We start from the raw sequence: 21523 nt of genomic DNA, 5'->3' as shown, positions 1-21523 counted from the left end.
AGGCAGCATAGGGCAGGCAGAGTATGGCACACACAGGCAGGGTAGGGAAGGCAGAGTATGGCACACACAGGCAGCATAGGGCAGGCAGAGTAGGGCACACACAGGCAGCGTAGGGCAGGCAGAGTATGGCACACATAGACAGCAGATTGCTGCCTGTGTGTGCCTCTGCCTGCCCTATGCTGCCTGTGTGTGCCATACTCTGGCTACCCTATGCTGCCTGTGGAAGGTGAACCTGGCAGGGGTTTGTTTTGGGAGTTTGTTAGCAGTTGGAAATAGCCATTAAATGGTCCCTAAGGTGTGTAAATATATGCTGGGGGTTGCTGTGCTATCCACAGAGAAGGAGGAGGCGTATGGAAGGGCATGGAAAGGCAAAGTCTCTTGGGGGTGCCAAAATGTTAGGCACCCCCAAGTGACTTTAATAGCCTACCTTTTACCCCGGGCTGGTGCCCCTGTTGGGAGAGAATACCCCCAGCCAGGGTAGCTGCCAGCGCTTCCTTCTTCCTGTCTCGCCGCGCGCGCATGCACAGTAGAGTGAATAGTGGAACTTTAACAGAGAAGTCGGCTTTTCAGTCTACTGCGCATGCGCCGGACTCACAGTCACAGCTTAGCGAAGCAGGAAGGAGGAAGCACATCGCCCCAGGTGCCCCGGGCTCGTGCTGTTTTCTCCTAACAGGGGCACCAGCCTGGGGTACAAGGTAAGCGATTAAAGTCACTTGGGGGTGCCTAGCATTTTGGCACCCCCAAGTGACTTAGCCTTTCCTTGTCCTTTAAGGTTACGTCTTAAAGGAGAAGGAAAGTCAAAATCTATTAAGCACACTAATAAATAGTACTATATTGCTATGTAAAAATGCTATATTTCTAGCTTGCCTAATGAAAGATTTACAGAGATACACCTGCTACATTCTACATACTTGTTTCAGTGAACGGTGCCACCATCTTAACTCTCCCCCCCTGCGTCCTTCTGTGTCAACCCCCCACCTTCACAGTGCCTCTCTCGAGTGGTCAAAACTGGCTTCCATTAGCGGCCCTCCACCACGTAGGCAAGAGAAATTCCAGCCCTCGGCACCGCAGAAGTTGGACAGCACTGCAGTAGGATATAGTGTATTTCATGATAAGAGTCTATTTCCCAGTGGGTTAAACACTATGGGATGCTGTGAATGGATTCCATGTTCTGCTTTGCTGGAAAACTAAAATTCTCTAGGATCTAGTGTATTTTATAGAAAGAGTCAATTTCCTAGTGGGCTACACATTAAGATTTGCTGTGAACTATGTTTTGCTCTACTGGTTCTATAATCAACTAGTCTATTTTATGGAATAAAGTGGGTATTTCCCAGTGGGATATCCTCTTTATTGTTATACTATCAGTGCTTGATTTGTGGCAGGAGGCCATCCCGGTACCTCTCAAAAATGGCTAGTTTCCATCCTGGTGGGCAGCGTGCCATGTCATCCCCCCCTCCCTCAAGCTACTTGGATGTGCCCATACTGAGCAGGAAGCGTTTACCAGATAGGCGCTGTTGCAGTCAGCTCAGAGGACGCAGCACCACAGCTTGTGCAATAATGCCCTGGTCTCCCACACCCATCTTGCCTTACTTACCGACTCTCCGTCTAGTCAGTCACCACCCCATGAGTTGGACTTACCCTTTCTACTTCTCTCTCTGACTTGCCTTTCTCCCTTTGTATATGATGTAATCTCTGTGCCATCCTGCTATGCATTCTGGGGGTACGTATACATGAAATAATCTGCCATCCTGCTATGAGTATAGAGGGTATTTATACAAGGGTTTTGCAACTGTACCACCTTGCTAGGAATTCTGAAGTAATACCTGAAATTGCCACTGGCTGATAGTGTATCTGTAACATAGGGAGTGGTTTGAAAGCAGGGTGGCCTCCCAAATTGGCCCTACTGGCATGATTGCAGTTAATATAGTTCTTATTGGCTTAATAAACACAGTATCAATTTACCTGCAGTTATACTGGTATGCCTAGGGTTAATATGCTGTTAAATCCTTAAGTAAAATGGATGTCTGGGTTGTGTTTAGGTAAAATGGGTGTGTTTGGGGTGTGGCCAAAAGTGGGCATACTTTAGGCATAAAACAGAATACTGTTTTCTATACATTTCTTGCAATATTTAGCTCTTACAGAAACCATTTTTTAATAATCATGGAAATAGCAAAATAATGGGTGGGCGAGGCTTATTAAACAGTGGGTGTGGCTATTATGGGCATGGCCTATTTTTTTTTTTTTACACTACAGGTGGCACATACCCCATCCCTCCACTTTTTTTAAACCAATTTAAGCACATTATACTATAAAACACTGCTGTCAAACTTCTGTGGTGCGGAGGGCTGGCATTTGTTTTTTGCCCTACGTCATGGAAGATAGATAATGGAAAGGTGTTGACCACTTCCTGTTTTCTAAACCACCTCCAAATTATCATATCCATATTCACATAATTGTGGTAGCGCACACACACGCAAAAAAGCTTGATGTTCATCAGTCACTTTTAGTAAACTTGTTCTTTATACTTATGATATACCCTTAAATCCATAAGCCTCCTTATGGACACCGTAACCCCCAGCATGAGACACCTTTGGGGGCCCTCTTCCATAACAATTAATTCAAAATGCTTGGAAACTCCCACCGGATTCACCTCCCGCAGTCATTACTGACTGACTAACCAACCAACCAACCCACCAACCCACCCATGGCAGGAGACAGGAAAGAGCATAAGCTAACACAGTCTAAGCTGCAACACGAATGACAAACTGTTATGTTACAGCTAAAACTGCATTTGGTCTATATGTGGATGGTGGGATATGTGGAAAAAAAAAAAAATGGAGGCACATGCAAGTATAAGAAAATGTTTTGATAACTATGTTCTGTTTGTGATTCCAGTAGTTAGTGCCACAACTAAAGGTCCCCATACACGGACCGACTATAGCTGCCGATATCGGTCCCTTGGACCGATTCGGCAGCTAATCGGCCCGTGTATGGGGAGAGCAGAGCGGCCTGGCCGACCGATATCTGGCCTGAAATTGGCCAGATCTCGATCGGCCATGTTAGAAAATCTGGTCGGATCGGGGACCGCATCGGCCCGAACCGACTGCCCCATTGCTGCCCACATAATCCGATCGTTTTTTTTTTTTTTTTACCTAAATTCTCCCCGATATTGCCCACCCATAGGTGGGGATATCGGGTGAAGATCCCCTCGCTTGGCGACATCGCCAAGCGAGCGGATCTGCTCGTGTATGGCCACCTTAAGGGGCTGAAACATGTTGTGTTTGACAGTCTGTAATAAACACTAAATCACAACAGTTAATCTACCTATTGAGTGCTTGCCTCATCTAGTGTCACCAATGCTGCAGCTACTCCTCTGTCCGAGGTATGAGTAGGTGAATAGTGTAGGTGCTTAAAGCCTGTGGACCACCAGTTGGACATTACGGTTGTAAACCTATAGATCTAGTGTATTTTATATCAAGTCTATTTTATAAAGGCTGAATCCAGCAAGTTATAAAGAAATAAATAATTTAGTAGGAAAAGAAGAATTAGTAATGGAGTGTTTGCCATAAGGCTATTTGGTCTTAAGCATGTTTCTCTTATGTGAGAAATAAATGCAGTGTAATGTTATAGATTCACTTATATATGTGGAAACGTGTGGCACATGGGACCAATGTTGGTTATTACTACCCACTTTATTAGGCTGGAATGTAACTGGCAAGATTAGCCTCATCACTATGAATAAAAAACAAAATATTATCATCAACATTTATTTATAAAGCTCGAAAATACTGAACCAATACACCGATAAAAATAATGAGCAAAATGGTTTAATAATACGACCAAATCGTTAACTTTTTTTTGAAGTTGTATTAAAAAAAAAATATAAAAATTGCTGGTGAGTCTGCTACTGTTCACAGTTATCACAGTAGAATTCTTTGTTAGTAGTAACACACTTGTCCTCTTTTTGCATTTTAACACATTGGAAATGGAACCATAGTTTGCACTTTGAGCATTCAATCATGTTCTGCTTAGGTTTGTATATATGACAGGAGCAAAACCTTGTCATCTGTATTTTTTTAATCAAAACTTTGCATAGCTTGTGAGGAAACACTGTCATTTGCCCAGTCCCAAGGCATTTAATCAAATCTGCTCTCATGTCTTCTTGAAAAAACTCTATGTTGGCTAACTCAACACCTTCTGCAAGTGCAACAGCATTAGCCACAGCAAACAGCCCACAATCATTTGGTCCATGTTGTTTTTGTGTGCATTTAAAGAAAACATCAATAATTTGATGTTCACCGACAAACAAAGGGGCATAAAGCTTAAGAATCTGTGTTTTTAGCATTTCCGAGAAGCCTGTAAACCTCAAAGAATCATAAATTGTCACACATTTTCCATTGCTCTGTGACACAACCCAGTGGTTTCCCAAGTGGTGTATCTGAATAACGTTAGCACCACTAAGGGCATCAACTGCAGAAGTAGCAAGAATAAGTGTGTCTATGAGACTAGCAATACATGGGTAATTTTGAGCGATAAGATGTAAACTGGCATTAATTGTATTATCATCTATCCATTTGTCAGTGTCAATGTCATCTTTGTCTTGGTAGCTTAATTTAATGTTATTAATTGTTACCCACGTGCCATTGTGGCTTTCAGGAGTGCATGGTGCTACAGACATATCCGTATTTTCAACCTCCACACTTTTCCAAACTTCCATTTTTTGATGTTCTGCCTTTGAACCAAATCTTTGAAATCCTAACTGTTTTGGTTTGCCATATTTTCGCGAAGGCAGTGGCAGTGGATTGGCAATCCTTGAAACTCCACAAAAAAAAAACTAGACCGCAGGATATTAATCCTGCGGTCTAGTTTTTTTTTTTGTGGAGTTTCAAGGATTGCCAATCCATGGTCTCGAGGAATATGTAGAGAGACCTCTTCTACCATTTCTTTGATTTTTTCCTCTAGATCTTCCAAGTACACTTCATCTTTTATCAAGTAAACACAATCCAAAAGATTTTTTATGCCCTGTGCACAATGCCTTATTAGAATGGTGCGTTTCATTCTCCTCCGCGGTTGAAGAGCTTCAAGCTTTTCAGTTGGTAATTCTGTGGTGCTGCTACTGGCATCTTGGATACTGGCATCTTCCCTATCGGCATCAATTACTTCGATGTTTTCAGAGAAGCACTCAGAGTCAAGTACAAACAGTGGGTTGTTTGTATATAAAGGGTCAAGTCTGTCCCATCCCCAAGTACTGAAAAATGCAACAGATATGCTTGCATGGCAACAAAAAGTGTGTGAAGTCTTCACATGTACATGAGGGTACCTGTCCATTTAAATGAATCAGGTATTCAGCATTCCCTGATTCACTCTTAACTTTGAAAATGCCATGTTTTTCATCCACAGCTGTTACATCTTTTTCATTCAGTGTACTACAGTATCTTTTCATTATGTGCAGAACAAAGTCCCTTGGACGGCTCTTGAGAAAACTAGGTATTTCTTTTGAATATCTCCAATAATTCTGGGAACTTTGTACATTTAGCTGAACATATCTAAGAGAAACCATAAAATACAATTACTATTTAAATAGCACATAGTATGTTTTAAAAGGCTTCTGCTGGAACTATGAGTGACATCCTGCAAGTTGGATATACTTCTATGGTTAAAAAAAAAAAAAAAAGATAAAAAGATAAAAAAATCAAATCATGAATTACAATTATCTATAAACAGCTTTGTTTTATAAAACCTAGGCCTTCAGTATTGACATAGCTACATAAAAGAAAAACAAATAAAATAAAGCAATACAGGTATAGGACCCGTTATCCAGAATGCTCGGGACCTAGGACTTTCCAGATAAGGGATCTTTATGTAATATGGATCTCTATGCCTTAAGTCTACTACAAATCATTTAAACATCATTTAAAGCCAATAGAATTGTTTTGCCTCCAAATAAGGATTAATTAGATCTTAGTTGGGATCAAGTACAGGTACTGTTTTATTATTACAGAGAAAAGGGAATCATTTAACCATGAAATAAACCCAATAGGGCTGTTCTGCCCCCAATAAGGGGTAATTATATCTTAGTTGGGATCAAGTACAGGTACCGTTTTATTATTACAGAGAAAAGGGAATCATTTAACCATGAAATAACCCCAATAGGGCTGTTCTGCCCCCAATAAGGGGTAATTATATCTTAGTTGGGATCAAGTACAGGTACTGTTTTATTATTACAGAGAAAAGAGGAAATCATTTTTAAAAATTAGAATTTGCTTATAACAGTCTATGGGAGATGGACTTTCCGTAATTCGGAACTTTCTGGATAATAGGTCTCCAGATAAGGGATCCTATACCTGTACTAGAGCATACTACTGAGTGAGACTACAACACAAAATCAGACATTTTCTTAGTCCTGCTCCCATCATATAAGCTTAGTTTCTCTTATTCAAACAAAGTGTGCTCTTCTATGGAGGTAAAGTGATTGATACTGGTTGTGTATTAGAAGAATGAATACAGAATGAATACAGTTGTAATACAAAATCTCCATTAAAAAAAAATCGAATTTCTACTGACCACAGTGTGTATGTGACTGGTCAGAGCCACCTTTACTTGCTGAAAGGGAGCTGGCTGAATAAATACAAATATGATTCCACTAAAGCACTTTGCGGTTTGTTGTCAAACTAAATAGGGCAAAACAGTGCTCAGTTGATATGTTTGTGCCCACTGCCAGACTAGCATAGGCTAGTTTGTGTTTTTGCCCCATATCATTGACATAATTGTAACCTTAGCTGTAAAAATACATTTAAAAGGTTATTACTACTTTTAAATACCAATGGAAATAATATAGTAATACTTACTTTTTGTACAGCATTGGAAAAAATTTATAATGCAGAACGGTTAGCATTTCACTTAATGTGCAGTTCTTGTATCCATCCAAAAAGTTATGTTTTAGAATTTCATTTTGCCGTTCTAAATCATTGTTTGTGTTTATCCAAACATGCAGAGTAGAGTTCCTATATACATGGGCCCATTTCTGATGTTGAAGGGGGAAAAAAAAAAAAACCCATCAAAGAAACAATCTTGAAATAATTCCATTAAATGGACAGAGAATAATCTATGACAGTGTGTTCTGGTGTGTAAATCACTATAATGACTTATTTTTATAGCATAAAAAGATTATCACCTTGATTTCAGGAAAACCATTTTCTAAAAGTTTAATTTTTCTTCCAGGCCTGGCTTTTTGTTAGAGTACCCAGAGCTTTGGTATGGCTTTCCATGGTTGTGGCTTTTGCAACATCTCTGATCATTTGTAATGTCATTTTTACATTTTGAACACCATGGTCTTTCAGCCATTCTGACCAAGCTTTTTCACGATGAAAGTCACACAAGATTATTTCAGTGTCTAAAAACAGAAATATTGAATTAACACTTATTAAAAGCAGAATTTCAAATATATGTGACACTCACAACTCGATCGAGAGGTTATTTAAGTAAAAATTCAAATGTCTAATATTTGCTGGAAAAGGAACAATTGGAAAATTCTAATCACATTGGAATGCAGTTTGCCCTCTGAAAAACTGATGTCAGGAAGGCTATTAACATCTTTAAATTGTTCAACAGACCTCCGCCATTAACTTCTAAATGAATTTGGCAGGTTTTAGGCGACACATTTGCTTAAGAACGGTTTCAATTGTCGAGGTGTGATAAATCTCACATTCAAATTGGAGGATTACAATTAGAATATGTGTGAATGTTGACACCAAAAAACATTTGAATTTACCATTAAATTAATGTCTAGTCCTTAGTATAATAACAGTTTGGTCAAACATACTTTGTTAACAAACAAGCTTACAGTTATCAATTACAATAAAAATGTAAACAATTACCTTTGAAAACCTTAGATATTGCATTTATTTCTTCAAGGCAGAAATCTACCATGAAATATTTGGCATTCCATTTTTTGTTCCAGTTATGAAACATCCGCAAGGCCTCCTCTATATGTGCTGCAGTTTCCTGTTGCACCACAAAACCTCCAACCACAGCATAACAAACATTTGTTCTGACACAGAGAAAAAACAGTGGAAGAGCATATCTTGTTGTTCGGTAGGTTGCATCTAGCAGTGTAATTTCATTACCATATTTCTGTAACGGCCTTTGCTGCCATTCTGTTTGATAGCAAAACAGAAAATGATGACCATCTCCATTTATTTTAATGGTGTGTGGGCGGAAAAATATATTTGATGTTTTTTCTTATTGCCAGTTGCTTACAAGATCAACAACATTTTGCTGGTCAAGCACGGAATTCTTTCCTTCATATCTATCTTTAGACATAAGATTTGAAATATCTTTCTGTGTTGGATAGAACCTTCTTCTCGAGTCTTCAGGAAGATCACCACCAGGAAAGAGCTCATGACGAACATATGTGTCAGTGTGTCTCTTAATTTCACTTGCTTTCCTGACACCACTTCGGTACAGTTCCACGATTTTATTTACTCTCGGGTCAACTTTTTCTCTGATGTTTGCCAACTGGTAAGGTAAAAAACATACAAAACAAAATGAAAAAAAAAAAAACTAAAATAAAACTACAGAAAAAAAGACCAATACAAATTAACTCATTCAACAGATTTAAATGTTGAAGTTGACCTGGGCAAAAGATATATTATATATATATATATATATATATATATATATATATATATATATATATATATATATACACATACACACACACACACACACACTGGTGTGAAAAACTATTTGCCCCCTTCCTGATTTCTTATTCTTTTGCATGTTTGTCACACAAAATGTTTCTGATCATCAAACACATTTAACTATTAGTCAAAGATAACACAAGTAAACACAAAATGCAGTTTTTAAATGAGGGTTTTTATTATTTAGGGAGAAAAAAAATCCAAACCTACATGGCCCTGTGTGAAAAAGTAATTGCCCCCTGAACCTAATAACTGGTTGGGCCACCCTTAGCAGCAATAACTGCAATCAAGCGTTTGCGATAACTTGCAACGAGTCTTTTACAGCGCTCTGGAGGAATTTTGGCCCACTCATCTTTGCAGAATTGTTGTAATTCAGCTTTATTTGAGGGTTTTCTAGCATGAACCGCCTTTTTAAGGTCATGCCACAACATCTCAATAGGATTCAGGTCAGGACTTTGACTAGGCCACTCCAAAGTCTTCATTTTGTTTTTCTTCAGCCATTCAGAAGTGGATTTGCTGGTGTGTTTTGGGTCATTGTCCTGCTGCAGCACCCAAGATCGCTTCAGCTTGAGTTGACGAACAGATGGCCGGACATTCTCCTTCAGGATTTTTTTGGTAGACAGTAGAATTCATGGTTCCATCTATCACAGCAAGCCTTCCAGGTCCTGAAGCAGCAAAACAACCCCAGACCATCACACTACCGCCACCATATTTTACTGTTGGTATGATGTTCTTTTTCTGAAATGCTGTGTTACTTTTACGCCAGATGTAACGGGACACGCACCTTTCAAAAAGTTCAACTTTTGTCTCGTCGGTCCACAAGGTATTTTCTCAAAAGTCTTGGCAATCATTGAGATGTTTTTTAGCAAAATTGAGACGAGCCATAATGTTCTTTTTGCTTAAAAGTGGTTTGCGCCTTGGAAATCTGCCATGCAGGCCGTTTTTGCCCAGTCTCTTTCTTATGGTGGAGTCGTGAACACTGACCTTAATTGAGTCAAGTGAGGCCTGCAGTTCTTTAGATGTTGTCCTGGGGTCTTTTGTGGCCTCTCGGATGAGTTGTCTCTGCGCTCTTGGGGTAATTTTGGTCGGCCGGCCGGCCACTCCTGGGAAGGTTCACCACTGTTCCATGTTTTTGCCATTTGTGGATAATGGCTCTCACTGTGGTTCGCTGGAGTCCCAAAGCTTTAGAAATGGCTTTATAACCTTTACCAGACTGATAGATCTCAGTTACTTTTGTTCTCATTTGTTCCCGAATTTCTTTGGATCTTGGCATGATGTCTAGCTTTTGAGGTGCTTTTGGTCTACTTCTCTGTGTCAGGTAGCTCCTATTTAAGTGATTTCTTGATTGAAACAGGTGTGGCAGTAATCAGGCCTGGGGGTGACTACAGAAATTGAACTCAGGTGTGATAAACCACAGTTAAGTTATTTTTTAACAAGGGGGGCAATCACTTTTTCACACAGGGCCATGTAGATTTGGAGTTTTTTTTCTCCCTTAATAACGTAAACCTTCATTTAAAAACTGCATTTTGTGTTCAATTATGTTATCTTTGACTAATAGTTAACGGTTTTTGATGAGCAGAAACATTTAAGTGTGACAAACATGCAAAAGAATAAGAAATCAGGAAGGGGGCAAATAGTTTTTCACACCACTGTATGTATGTATGTATATATATATGTTTATGTATGCTCATAGTTTTAAAACAAATGATTTACAATCTTTATAAACAATTTAACATTGCTATAAGCTGAAGACATCATACTTCAGCTACATCATAGACTAGCTTAGTTACCAAACCAAAATTTACTTCGCCTGATGTAGCATGGTTCTTATGGTCACTTAATTTTGGAAATTTTATCATGTAACTGTGGATACCTTTATCCTTGTCAATATTTTGCTCAAAACTATTTTTAAGTGTTTGCGCGGTTACTTTTCTGTTTCTTGTACTGTCTTTTTCCAGCTAAAGACAAAAATAGTTCGCGCTTTATAATAGTCATATAATCATTTTTGTAACATTTATTTTCAAATGTGCCAATGACCCTCATTTTGAAAGGTAACGTTAAATAACAAGATCATGAAATTTAATCACTGCTTTCTACTAAGGTAACTACCAGTTACAAATTAAATTCTTTCATTGAAAACCCTACAGTGGAGCTTTTCACCTACTTAGAGTACTTAGCTGGAAGAAAGGTGTATACATAATAGCAATTGTAGAAAATTTACACTGCACTTATTAAAAAATAAAAGCATAAAAAATAAAATGTATATTATGCATTGAAACAGAGCAACTGCTAAGCTTACTGATACAAATGTAAATTCATTGCAGCAATACTTATGTAATGTTAAAATTGACATTTTTACCGAATGCACTGTACTTCATTGATAGTTTCAGCAGTGTAGTGGACAGAAATGCAGCTAGCCAGAGGAAGTTAGAAAAATTTACTGAACAGAATGAGTTTAGAAAAAAATAAAAAGTTAATGGATTGTGTAAACCTACCTGGAACCCAGGAAAACTAATTAAATGATACACAAAGATCTTAGCTGGACAGTCCATTTTTTTGGTGTTTTGCAGACATTGTCTTCTTTTTATGAAGACATGGTCTTCCCCCTAAAAACAAGCAAGTTATTAAATGCAGATAGTTTATAGATTTACAGACGACTGTAGCATTAGTACATTGTATAATACTTTTAGAGAAGGGTTGTATAGTATTTATTTTTGAGCAATCATTTTTATTAACCCTTTGTTTATAATAAAAGCAATTATAGTTATGGAATGTTAAAGGTTATGCAATGTTAACGTTCACATTTAACATTTTAAGACCATTAATATGCAGCGATGTGCATATAAAAATTTAAATATATCTTTAAAGTTGTGAGAATAATAACATATGCAAACCAAACAAAAAATAAATAAATAGTTGTGCACACACTTGGGTGCAGATTTATTAAGTGTCAAATAGAATATTTAAATAGAAATTTTAGATTTTTTTCGCACATTTGAATTTTGATCCCCCAATTAGATTCTAAATTTGATTGTAAGATTTATTACAACTTGACCCTGGAAAATGTTCTAATTTGAATATTCGCCACCTAACACCTGCCAAATTTATGTAGAAGTCAATGGGAGAGGTCTGTTAAGCAGTTTGAAGACCTTTGAGTTTTTTTTTTTGGAGGGACAATTCGAAAGAATATTTGATTAAGTATTAAATTTAATCTTAAATAACCTCCAAGTTGTGAGTAAAAAAGGAAATAAAATTCTACCTTTGATAAATCTGCCATGAGCAGATGTACATACCTTGTCCCCATGAAAAGAAAAAACTATCGAGTACATTTTAAAAATCTATGTTAGTGCATCGAAACAAGACAAACCTGCGTGCAGGAAGACAATGTAGCTGAAGTCGCTGGATGGCCAAAGGATCTGAAGGGAGCAGCTTGGAAATTGTAGAAATAGACAGCAGGCATTTTTCAAGGGTCTTGTGTTGTCTGTGTAAATCACACCCCAAAAACCACTGCTTCTCCCCCCCAAGGTGCTCGTATGTTATGGCCAGGGGAATGAAGGATCAGCTTTAAAAGCTAATTCTGTAAGTGTCTCAGGCAGTAGAATCTACAATTTGTTGTGGTGCTTCAGCCTGTTTAATCAACCCAACGTAGATTTGTTGATCTGATAATTCAAGGGTTAAACAGAAAAAATGTTTATTTTGTAAAGTTCTTCAGTTTTAAATGAATCATATTTATGGGGATATTTTATTATTGGAAAAGATTGTCGAAGTTTTAAAAGGCACATGTCAAAACTACATTTTAAAGGGATTCTGTCATGATTTTGATGATGTCGTTTTTATTTCTAAAGCCATCTCAATTTATATTGCACGGGCATGTGATTTCAGAAAGTCAGTGGTACACTATGTAATTGCTATTGTTACTATTGAGTGTTGTACTTATATCTACCAGGGAACTGTTATCTTGTGTTAGGGAGCTGCTGTCTGGTTCCCTTTCCATTGTTCTGTTAGGGCTCTGGCACATGGGGGAGATTAGTCGCCCGCGATTTAACTCCCTGTTCGCGGGCGACCAAACCCCCCCCGAGTTGCCTACCCCTGCCATCCCACCGGCGAACATGTAAGTCGCCGGCGGGATGGCAGACGCGGCGATTTGCGGAAATCGCGCCGCCGCGTCTGCCATCCCGCCGGCGACTTACATGTTCGCCGGTGGGATGGCAGGGGTAGGCAACTCGGGGAGATTAGTCGCCCGCGAACAGGGAGTTAAATCGCGGGCGACTAATCTCCCCCGTGTGCCAGAGCCCTTAAGCTGGGGGGGGGGGGGGGGGGGGGGGGAAGAGGAGGGATATCACTCCAACTTGCTGTACAGCAGTTAAGAGATTGAAGTTTATCAGAGCACAAGTCACATGACTGGGGGCAGCTGGGAAACGGACAATATGTCTAGTCTTGAAAAATACATATATTCCCATGACAGAATCCCTTTAATATATTCCAAGTAATTATTTTGTATACCAATTGAGAATTTAGTATTTCTGATTTTAGAATTTTAGATGCTAAATATAAATGCAAAAGAGGAGGTCTTAAGAACATTTTATTGCGCAATATTAACAGGATAAAAAAAAATAAATTAAAAATTGCATAAGCAATGATGTAGAGTGCAAAAAGGTGAATAGTAAAAAAAAAAAAAATTTAAAAAAAAACACAAAGTATGCGGCGTTGTATAAAACAGGTGTGTACATGTACAAAAAAAAAAAGTTTTAGTGAGCCTAAACAAGACAAACCTGAGTGCAGAAAGACAATGTAGCTGAAGTCGCTGGATGGCCAAAGGATCTGAAGGGAACAGCCGGGAAATTGTAGGAATAGGAGACTACAACAAACATTTTTCAGGAATCTGGTGTTGTCTGTGTAAATCACACCCCAAAAGCCACTGCTTCCACCCCCCAAGGTGCTCAAATTTTATGGCCGGGGGAATGATCAGCTTTAAATGCCAATCCACTTGGATGTCCCAACGTTACCTGAAATTAAACCTCTCTAAAACTGAACTGGTTCTCTTTCCCCCATCCAACGCCCACATTGTTCCCGAGGTATCTATAACGGTTAACAATTCTACCATCACCCCATCTTCCCAGGCCCGGTGCCTTGGGGTTATCCTTGATTCTGCCCTGTCCTTCACCCCTCATATCCAATCACTTATCAAATCATGTCACTTTCACCTTAGAAATATCTCCAAAATCCGATCATTTATCACCCAAGATGCTGCCAAAATTCTTATTCACTCTTATAATATCTCGCCTGGACTACTGTAACTCCCTATTAATTGGCCTTCCCCTCCAAAGACTGTCCCCTCTCCAGTCCATAATGAATACTGCTGCCAGGCTCATACACCTCTCCAACCGCTCCTCCTCTGCCATGCCGCTCTGCCAATCCCTGCACTGGCTTCCCCTACCATCCAGGATAAAATTCAAGCTATTGACCCTCACATTTAAAGCAGTCCATAACTCTGCCCCACCCTACATCTCTGAACTCATCTCTAGGTACCATCCAACCCGCTTGTTACGCTCCTCTACTGACCTGCTCCTCAACTCCTCTCTCATTCCCTCCTCACACGCTCGCATTCAAGACTTTGCAAGGGCTGCCCCCCTTCTCTGGAATTCGCTCCCACAAACTGTCAGACTTTCTCCCAATCTCTCTGCCTTCAAGAAATCTCTAAAAACACATTTATTTAGAGAGGCTTACCCTAATCTAGTTTAGCAATACCCTGTGCCCCACCTCTCACAACTCTGGTCATGCCCATCCCCACACCTTGTGTCTCAACCCTTTCTCCTTGTAGATTGTAAGCTCTTTTGGGCAGGGCCCTCTTCACCTCTTGTATTGGTTATTGATTGCTTTATATGTTACTCTGTATGTCCAATGTATGTAACCCACTTATTGTACAGCGCTGCGGAATATGTTTGCGCTTTATAAATAAATGTTAATGTAAATGTAATGTAATGTAATTTTCTGTTCTCAGAGTTGTGTCTCAGGCAGTACAAACTACAGTTTGTTGTGGAGCTTCGGTCTGTTTAATAAACACATCGTAGATTCGTTGATCTGATAATTTAAAGGGTTAAACGGAAAAAAGTTTTTATTTTGTAAAGTTCTTCAAACAGTTCCAAATAAATTGTGTTTATAGGGCTGTTTTATTAGTGGAAATTATATGTGTTAAAGGGCATGTCAAAAACTAGAATCATATACACACTTATATATTTCATTATATATATTATTTTGTCAGTGAAACATTGCTTTGAATAAACTCACAATAAATTCACAGTCGAGTGTAACAGGGTCTTCCAAAACAAGCTACAGTATACCTTTGTCATTAAGTATATAAAACAAGGAAAGCATATCATTGGTTTATTCCTTCATATGGAGTAGACTAATTATGACATTTTGAATCATCCAGGCATTTTTTTTTAAACTCCTTTAGCAAGGCTAAGTATATATATTTGAGGATATTTGAGCATGCAATTTAAATTTAATATAGAATTTTTATTTATTTATTATATATATATATATATATATATATATATATATATATATATATATATATATATATATATATATATATATATATATATATATATATATATATATATGTTTCTTAAGTAGAAAAAAAGTTCCCAACAGTATATGTACTTAACATCTTATTTATTAATGATTTTTTTTTTTTTTTTTTTGCAAAATACAAAAAAATGCACATCATTAGTATTATTTTGGAACTGACGGACCAAAATTATTCCTTTTGTAATTAAAAATCTGCAGAAAAAGGCGTATACCCATAGTAAAGAAAAGTTAACATGCAACTAAAGTTTTCTTAAAAGTTACCTGATTCTTGTCTCTTTGCTCCACATATTTTCTCTTTTTGGTCAAGGACATATCTTTTCCTAGATGGCAATTAAAAACCTTTCCTCCAACAATTACATGTGGGACACCAGTGAACTCTGTAATGGGAATGCATGGCCAAAAATCTGAAAACAATCAAAGTGGATTAGACAAAGGTGTTTTATTAAGACACACACACACACACAGTCCTTTACAACACAAATTAGGCTGTAGAGTGTATGGATGTGGCTTCTTTGGCAGCACAGAGCTGTAAGCCCTAAGTTCTTAGCACAGCTCAGCAGCAACACAAAGGGGATATTTATATAAGGTTTAATTCTAGTTATGCAAGTTTTTTTTTTTTTTTTTTTTTTTTTTAAGCATTGAATGAAATCACAACTCAAATCAGGGCCGGAACTAGGGGTAGGCACCTGCCTAGGGCGCAATCACTAGGGGGCGCACTTCTCAGGAGAAATAATTTTTTGTATCATCTTTAGTGGGTTTACTTACCCTTTAATAGTACGATGGATGTTAATACAGGGCTCGTCTGCCGGCTCCAACTCCCTCTGCACATGTTCTTTTTGCGCCCCCCCCATCCCCCTGCTGCCGGCCTTTACCTTAACGCTATGGAAATCCGACACTAGAGGGATGGAGCATGAGCATGCGTGCGTACTAATGTCAATCAACGGCTGCCGGTGAGATAAGAGCAGGGGTGGAGCGCACAGTCTGGCACTGAACTAGAGCAATTTTATGTGGTGGGCTGTCTGCTGGCACAGGTACACGGGACAGGAAGTGGGGGCTAAATATTTTATATGGCTACACACTAATGCTGGCACAGGTACACGGATAGGAAGTGGGGGCTAAATAAATATTGTATATGGCTACACACTAATGCTGGATGCTGGCACAGGTTCTTGGGGAGCAAGGGAAGGTACTGGCTAATTGTGTGGCTGCACTGGATGGTGGCACAGGAGAGGGGCAATCAGGAAGTGGGGGCTAAATATTTTATGTGGCTGCACTGGATGGTGGCACAGGTTAAGAGGGCAATAAGGGAGGGGACTAAATATTTTATGTAGAAGCACTGGATGGTGGCACAGGTTAAGAGGGCAATAAGGGAGGGGTCTAGTACCATGCAAAAAATTATCAATGAGGTCAGGGTCAAGAACTTGAAAACTCGAATTGGGAAAACCGTCAATTCGCTCTAATTATAAGAGTTTGAGTAGAATTATCATGTAGGCTATTCACATTTTAAAATAGTTGAAAGGACCTGAAAAGGTTTTAGATGGTGTACACGATTGGGGTATAATAAATCTAGAAAAATTTGACGTTTTTTTCCCTGAAAAATTTTTGAATGAAAAATCACCTTGAAAATGTAAATTTCTTTGAAAACACTACTCGACATGCTAAATCTGCCCATAAGCATTAAAGCTCATGGCACACAGGCTTAGTGGGGGCTTTTTTAGTGCAACATTTACCAGCCAGAAAAAGAAGCACTTAAAATTTTTTTGTAGCAGACCTGTAGACTTCAAGGCAAGTTGACAGGGTTCAGGTCAAAGATTAAAAATGCCACCAATACAATTTGTGCTTATAGCTAATTACTCTTCTATGTAAAAGAGGATACAAAGGATTTAGAATATAGGTATACTAATAGTTAACCACTGATATCACAGTCTAAAATAATAAAAGGTTTCCCCTGAAATATTACTTAAATCTTACCTTTATTACCAAAATTTTTCTTCTCAATAACAATAAAGTTGGTCTTACTACTTTCTTCAAATACATTTATAGCATACATTGCTTCATCCAGTGAGGCAAACTTTTTCACTAGAGATTTTTCAGACACCTAGGAAGAAAGTTTTCCAGTATAACAAATCATGCAACCATTTTATATTACATTAAAGAAAGTGCTTAAAAAATGTGTTTGTGGCTGATTTATTGAAATAATCCCCCCATAACCCAACCAGTCCTGTTTGATGAATTGTCTGGCTGTGCAGGGGAGCAGCAGCACTCAGCACTGTAGGATGGGAACCAAATCAGCTAGGCTTACCTGATAGGGAACTGAAGCCAGCTGTGCCTGGCTGTCCCATGCTACTGTGCTTCTGCCAGGGACCGTTCGGACACGACCACCCCTTGTTTGAAACATGGACAATGACTGTAGCACAGATGTATAAGGAGCACCAATAAAGGGGCCATTGTTTAAAATAATTTTTAGCTACAAGTAACAAACAGGACTATATATTATGCATTATTGCTAACAAAGATAATTTTTTTGGTTACATATACAGGAATTGAACCGGTTATGCAGAATTGTCAGGACCTAGGGTTTTGTGGATAACAGATCTTTCTGCAATTTGAGTCTTCATACCTTATGACTAGTAAAAAAATAATTTAAACATTTACATTTTTCATGGGGACTTTTATTAAACTGGTATAACTTGTGTATTTTCTCTGCATCTCCAAGCTCATGTAACACTATGGGGGCAGATTTACCAAAGCACGAATTTGAATCCCGAATAGCAAAAATTCGCACCGGAAACAAAAATTTTGCGACTTTTTTGTCGCAACTTTATCGTATTTGGCGCGACTATTTTGTCGCAATCACGACTTTATCGTATTGAACGATCGTATACGGCGGAAAAACCTTTCCGACTTTGCATGATTTTTGAAGCCTCACAGAGGAATAAATGGCACTCTGCAGCTCCAACCTGGCCCAAGGAAAGTCTCCCATAGGGCTCAATGGCACTCTGCAGCTCCAACCTGGCCCAAGGAAAGTCTCCCATAGGGCTCAATGGCACTCTGCAGCTCCAACCCGGCCCAAGGAAAGTCTCCCATAGGGCTCAATAGCACTCTGCAGCTCCAACCTGGCCCAAGGAAAGTCATGATACTGAAGCTTGAATGAATCCGAAACTTTAGTACTCGGCACAACAATACGATTTTTTCATGACGGCGACGAAAAAGTCGCGAAAAATATACGAAAAAGTCGCAACAATACTGATCATTACAAAAAAAATGCATTCGAAGCGTTTGTGCCTTAGTAAATCTCCCCCTATATATATAAATAAAAATTTAAACATGCAACTAATGGGTGTTGTCTGGCTGTTGAAATGTAACCACTATACAAGGTCTTGTTCTTATAACAAAACATTAAATCGATCTCATCCAGTGTTGAAAATGAACATAGGAATATAGCAGCAATGCTAATCACAGCATCTACATAACTTAATGAAACTAATTACAAGCATATAGGAGTACTTGAAAGTAAAAGATTACATCTAAACATTTTATAAAACCATAATGTTTTCTTACCATCTCTTGATCTTTGTTGAATTTATGCTCAGTCTCACTATCATCTATCAAGTTCATTCTGACTCTTTTCTATTAAAATATATACCAAATTAAATATTAGTTGTCATTTTAAATTTTATAGCCATTTAAAAATGTATGCATAATTAGATTATTATTAAAAAGGTTAATTCACATAGTAAACAAAGGGATTCCGTCATTTCTATGGTGTATTTATTGTTTATTTTTAAATTGCACAAATATAACTATAATTACAAATACCATTGAAAATTAATTTCTTGAACTAATAAATGTACAATTTTAAAGCTGTAATAATGTGTGTAGGCAGCCAATTAAGGACATTCTGAGCTTTTGGAAAAGTCAGCACCAGGTACCAAGACAAAAAAAAAATCATGATTATGAATGCTAGGGGTCCACTGGACAGTGTGATGCACATTCTGCAAAGGATTACCAAAGTATCTGGAAATATTCTGGCCTATATGGTCTAGATGGTCAATAATGGAAGCCAGTGTTCACCACTCCCAATTTTTAAGCCGTACACACTTTAAACTTCATCCATATTATCACAACATATTTTAAGACCATATCCACATACCCTTATATCAATATGTCTCCTCTTCCCCAGTGCATAGCACAGCAACCCACCAAATATGATATAACACGTTAGGACAGGGATCCCCAACCTGTCCAAACCCAGCCCACCAGCCGACTGCGGACATGCTACGATTGGGCCGCGATGCACACACATTGAAAGATGAAGAGCTGCGGTCAAGCACCAAATATTTACATCCATTGCAACGGTCCCTGGGAGGAAAAACGTTGGGGACCGCTGCGTTAGGGCACCCCAACAACTATACACAAGAAACTTCACCAGACTCACTTCCCATAGGAAACGTAGGACATGCAACATAGGGTGCACACTGGGAGCAGAGGGCGGGCAGAGTAGGGGGTGCAGGCAGAGCATGGTGCACATGATGGGAGCAGGCAGGGAGCAGAGGGAAGGCAGAGTAGGGGGTGCAGGCAAAGCAGGGGGCAGCGGGCAAACAGTAGGGGGCGCAGGCAGGGAGCAGAGGGCAGGCAATAGGGGGCGCAGGCAGGGAGCAGAGGGCAGGCAATAGGGGGCGCAGGCAGGGAGCAGAGGGCAGGCAATAGGGGGCGCAGGCAGGGAGCAGAGGGCAGGCAGTAGAGGGCAGGCAGTAGGGGGCGCAGGCAGGGAGCAGAGGGCAGACAGTAGGGGGCGCAGGCAGGGAGCAGAGGGGCAGACAGTAGGGGGCGCAGGCAGGGAGCAAACAGTAGGGGGCGCAGGCAGGGAGCAAACAGTAGGGGGCGCAGGCAGGGAGCAAACAGTAGGGGGCGCAGGCAGGGAGCAAACAGTAGGGGGCGCAGGCAGGGAGCAAACAGTAGGGGGCGCAGGCAGGGAGCAAACAGTAGGGGGCGCAGGCAGGGAGCAAACAGTAGGGGGCGCAGGCAGGGAGCAGAGGGCAAACAGTAGGGGGCGCAGGCAGGGAGCAGAGGGCAAACAGTAGGGGGCGCAGGCAGGGAGCAGAGGGCAGACAGTAGGGGGCGCAAGCAGGGAGCAGAAGGCAGGCAATAGGGGGCACAGGCAGGAAGCAGCGGGAAGGGAGTAGGGGGCACAGGCAGGAAGCAGCGGGAAGGGAGTAGGGGGCACAGGCAGGAAGCAGCGGGAAGGGAGTAGGGGGCACAGGCAGGAAGCAGCGGGAAGGGAGTAGGGGGCACAGGCAGGGAGCAGGCAGTAGGGGGCACAAGCAGGGAGCAGGCAGTAGGGGGCGCAGGCAGGGAGCAGAAGGCAGACAGTAGGGGGCGCAGGCAGGGAGCAGGCAGTAGGGGGCGCAGGCAGGGAGCAGAAGGCAGACAGTAGGGGGCACAAGCAGGGAGCAGGCAGTAGGGGGCGCAGGCAGGGAGCAGAAGGCAGGCAGTAGGGGGCACAGGCAGGGAGCAGAGGGCAGGCAGGCAGTAGGGGGCACAGGCAGGGAGCAGACAGTAGGGGGCGCAAGCAGGGAGCAGACAGTAGGGGGCACAAGCAGGGAGCAGACAGTAGGGGGCGCAAGCAGGGAGCAGACAGTAGGGGGCGCAGGCAGGCCACCCCACCAAAAGTCACATTTGCCACTCACCCTGTGAGGGATGCCCCACCCAATACCCCACCAAAAGTCACATTTGCCACTCACCCTGTGAAGGATGCCCCACCCAATTCCCCACCAAACCTCCCAGGGCTCCCCCACCAAAAGCCACATACGTAACACTAACCCTCTTAAGGCTGCCCCAGCCAATTCTCCCAGCGGACACACAAGCACCTTCTGGCTGCGTTACCCAATACTTACAAAAACGATAGTCTTCTCAGAGCTCTGTATCTGTAACTCACAGGGTAGCTCACAGGGTAGCTCACAGGGTAGCTCACAGGGTAGCTCACAGGGTAGCTCACAGGGTAGCTCACAGGGTAGCTCACAGGGTAGCTCACAGGGTAGCTCACAGGGTAGCTCAGCGATTTAGCTAAACACGGAAGACTTCTGTGAACTCACAAACTGCGCACTACCAGAGTCCCGCCAGTAGGTGGAACTTATATACAGCACGTGTAGCACGTGAGGATGATGCAGGGTGTCACGTGTCAATGACGTTTACGGCGTTCCAAAAGGCACTAGGAACTAGCAGCT

At 40.6% G+C, this 21523-nt stretch overlaps 1 protein-coding gene across 1 annotated transcript; it reads right to left on the bottom strand.

Moving 5' to 3' along the window:
• Window positions 1-3751: 3751 nt before the first annotated feature.
• Window positions 3752-21352, bottom strand: LOC100497061. Its single transcript, XM_031902035.1, has 10 exons — window positions 21194-21352; window positions 18858-18926; window positions 17268-17394; window positions 15558-15700; window positions 11198-11308; window positions 10508-10660; window positions 7878-8517; window positions 7175-7393; window positions 6849-7024; window positions 3752-5546 (listed from the first exon to the last, which is right to left on the bottom strand). The coding sequence occupies exons 2-7, from the start codon at window positions 18912-18914 to the stop codon at window positions 8242-8244; spliced, it is 867 nt and encodes a 288-aa protein (XP_031757895.1). The 5' UTR covers window positions 18915-18926; window positions 21194-21352; the 3' UTR covers window positions 3752-5546; window positions 6849-7024; window positions 7175-7393; window positions 7878-8241.
• Window positions 21353-21523: the final 171 nt, after the last annotated feature.

Source organism: Xenopus tropicalis, chromosome 5, assembly GCF_000004195.4.
Source record: "Xenopus tropicalis strain Nigerian chromosome 5, UCB_Xtro_10.0, whole genome shotgun sequence".
Taxonomy (NCBI): Eukaryota; Metazoa; Chordata; class Amphibia; order Anura; family Pipidae; genus Xenopus; species Xenopus tropicalis.
This window is presented reverse-complemented; position numbering and strand designations above follow the sequence as displayed.

Coding starts and splice junctions, on each gene's coding strand:
- LOC100497061 (XM_031902035.1), bottom strand. CDS start 18,914: ATGAACTTGATAGATGATAGTGAGACTGAGCATAAATTCAACAAAGAT. Junction 10,661..11,197: donor TTAGTTTTCCTGGGTTCCAG/GTAGGTTTACAC, acceptor TTTTGTCTTTAG/CTGGAAAAAGACAGTACAAG. Junction 8,518..10,507: donor ACCATGCTACATCAGGCGAA/GTAAATTTTGGT, acceptor TTACCTTACCAG/TTGGCAAACATCAGAGAAAA.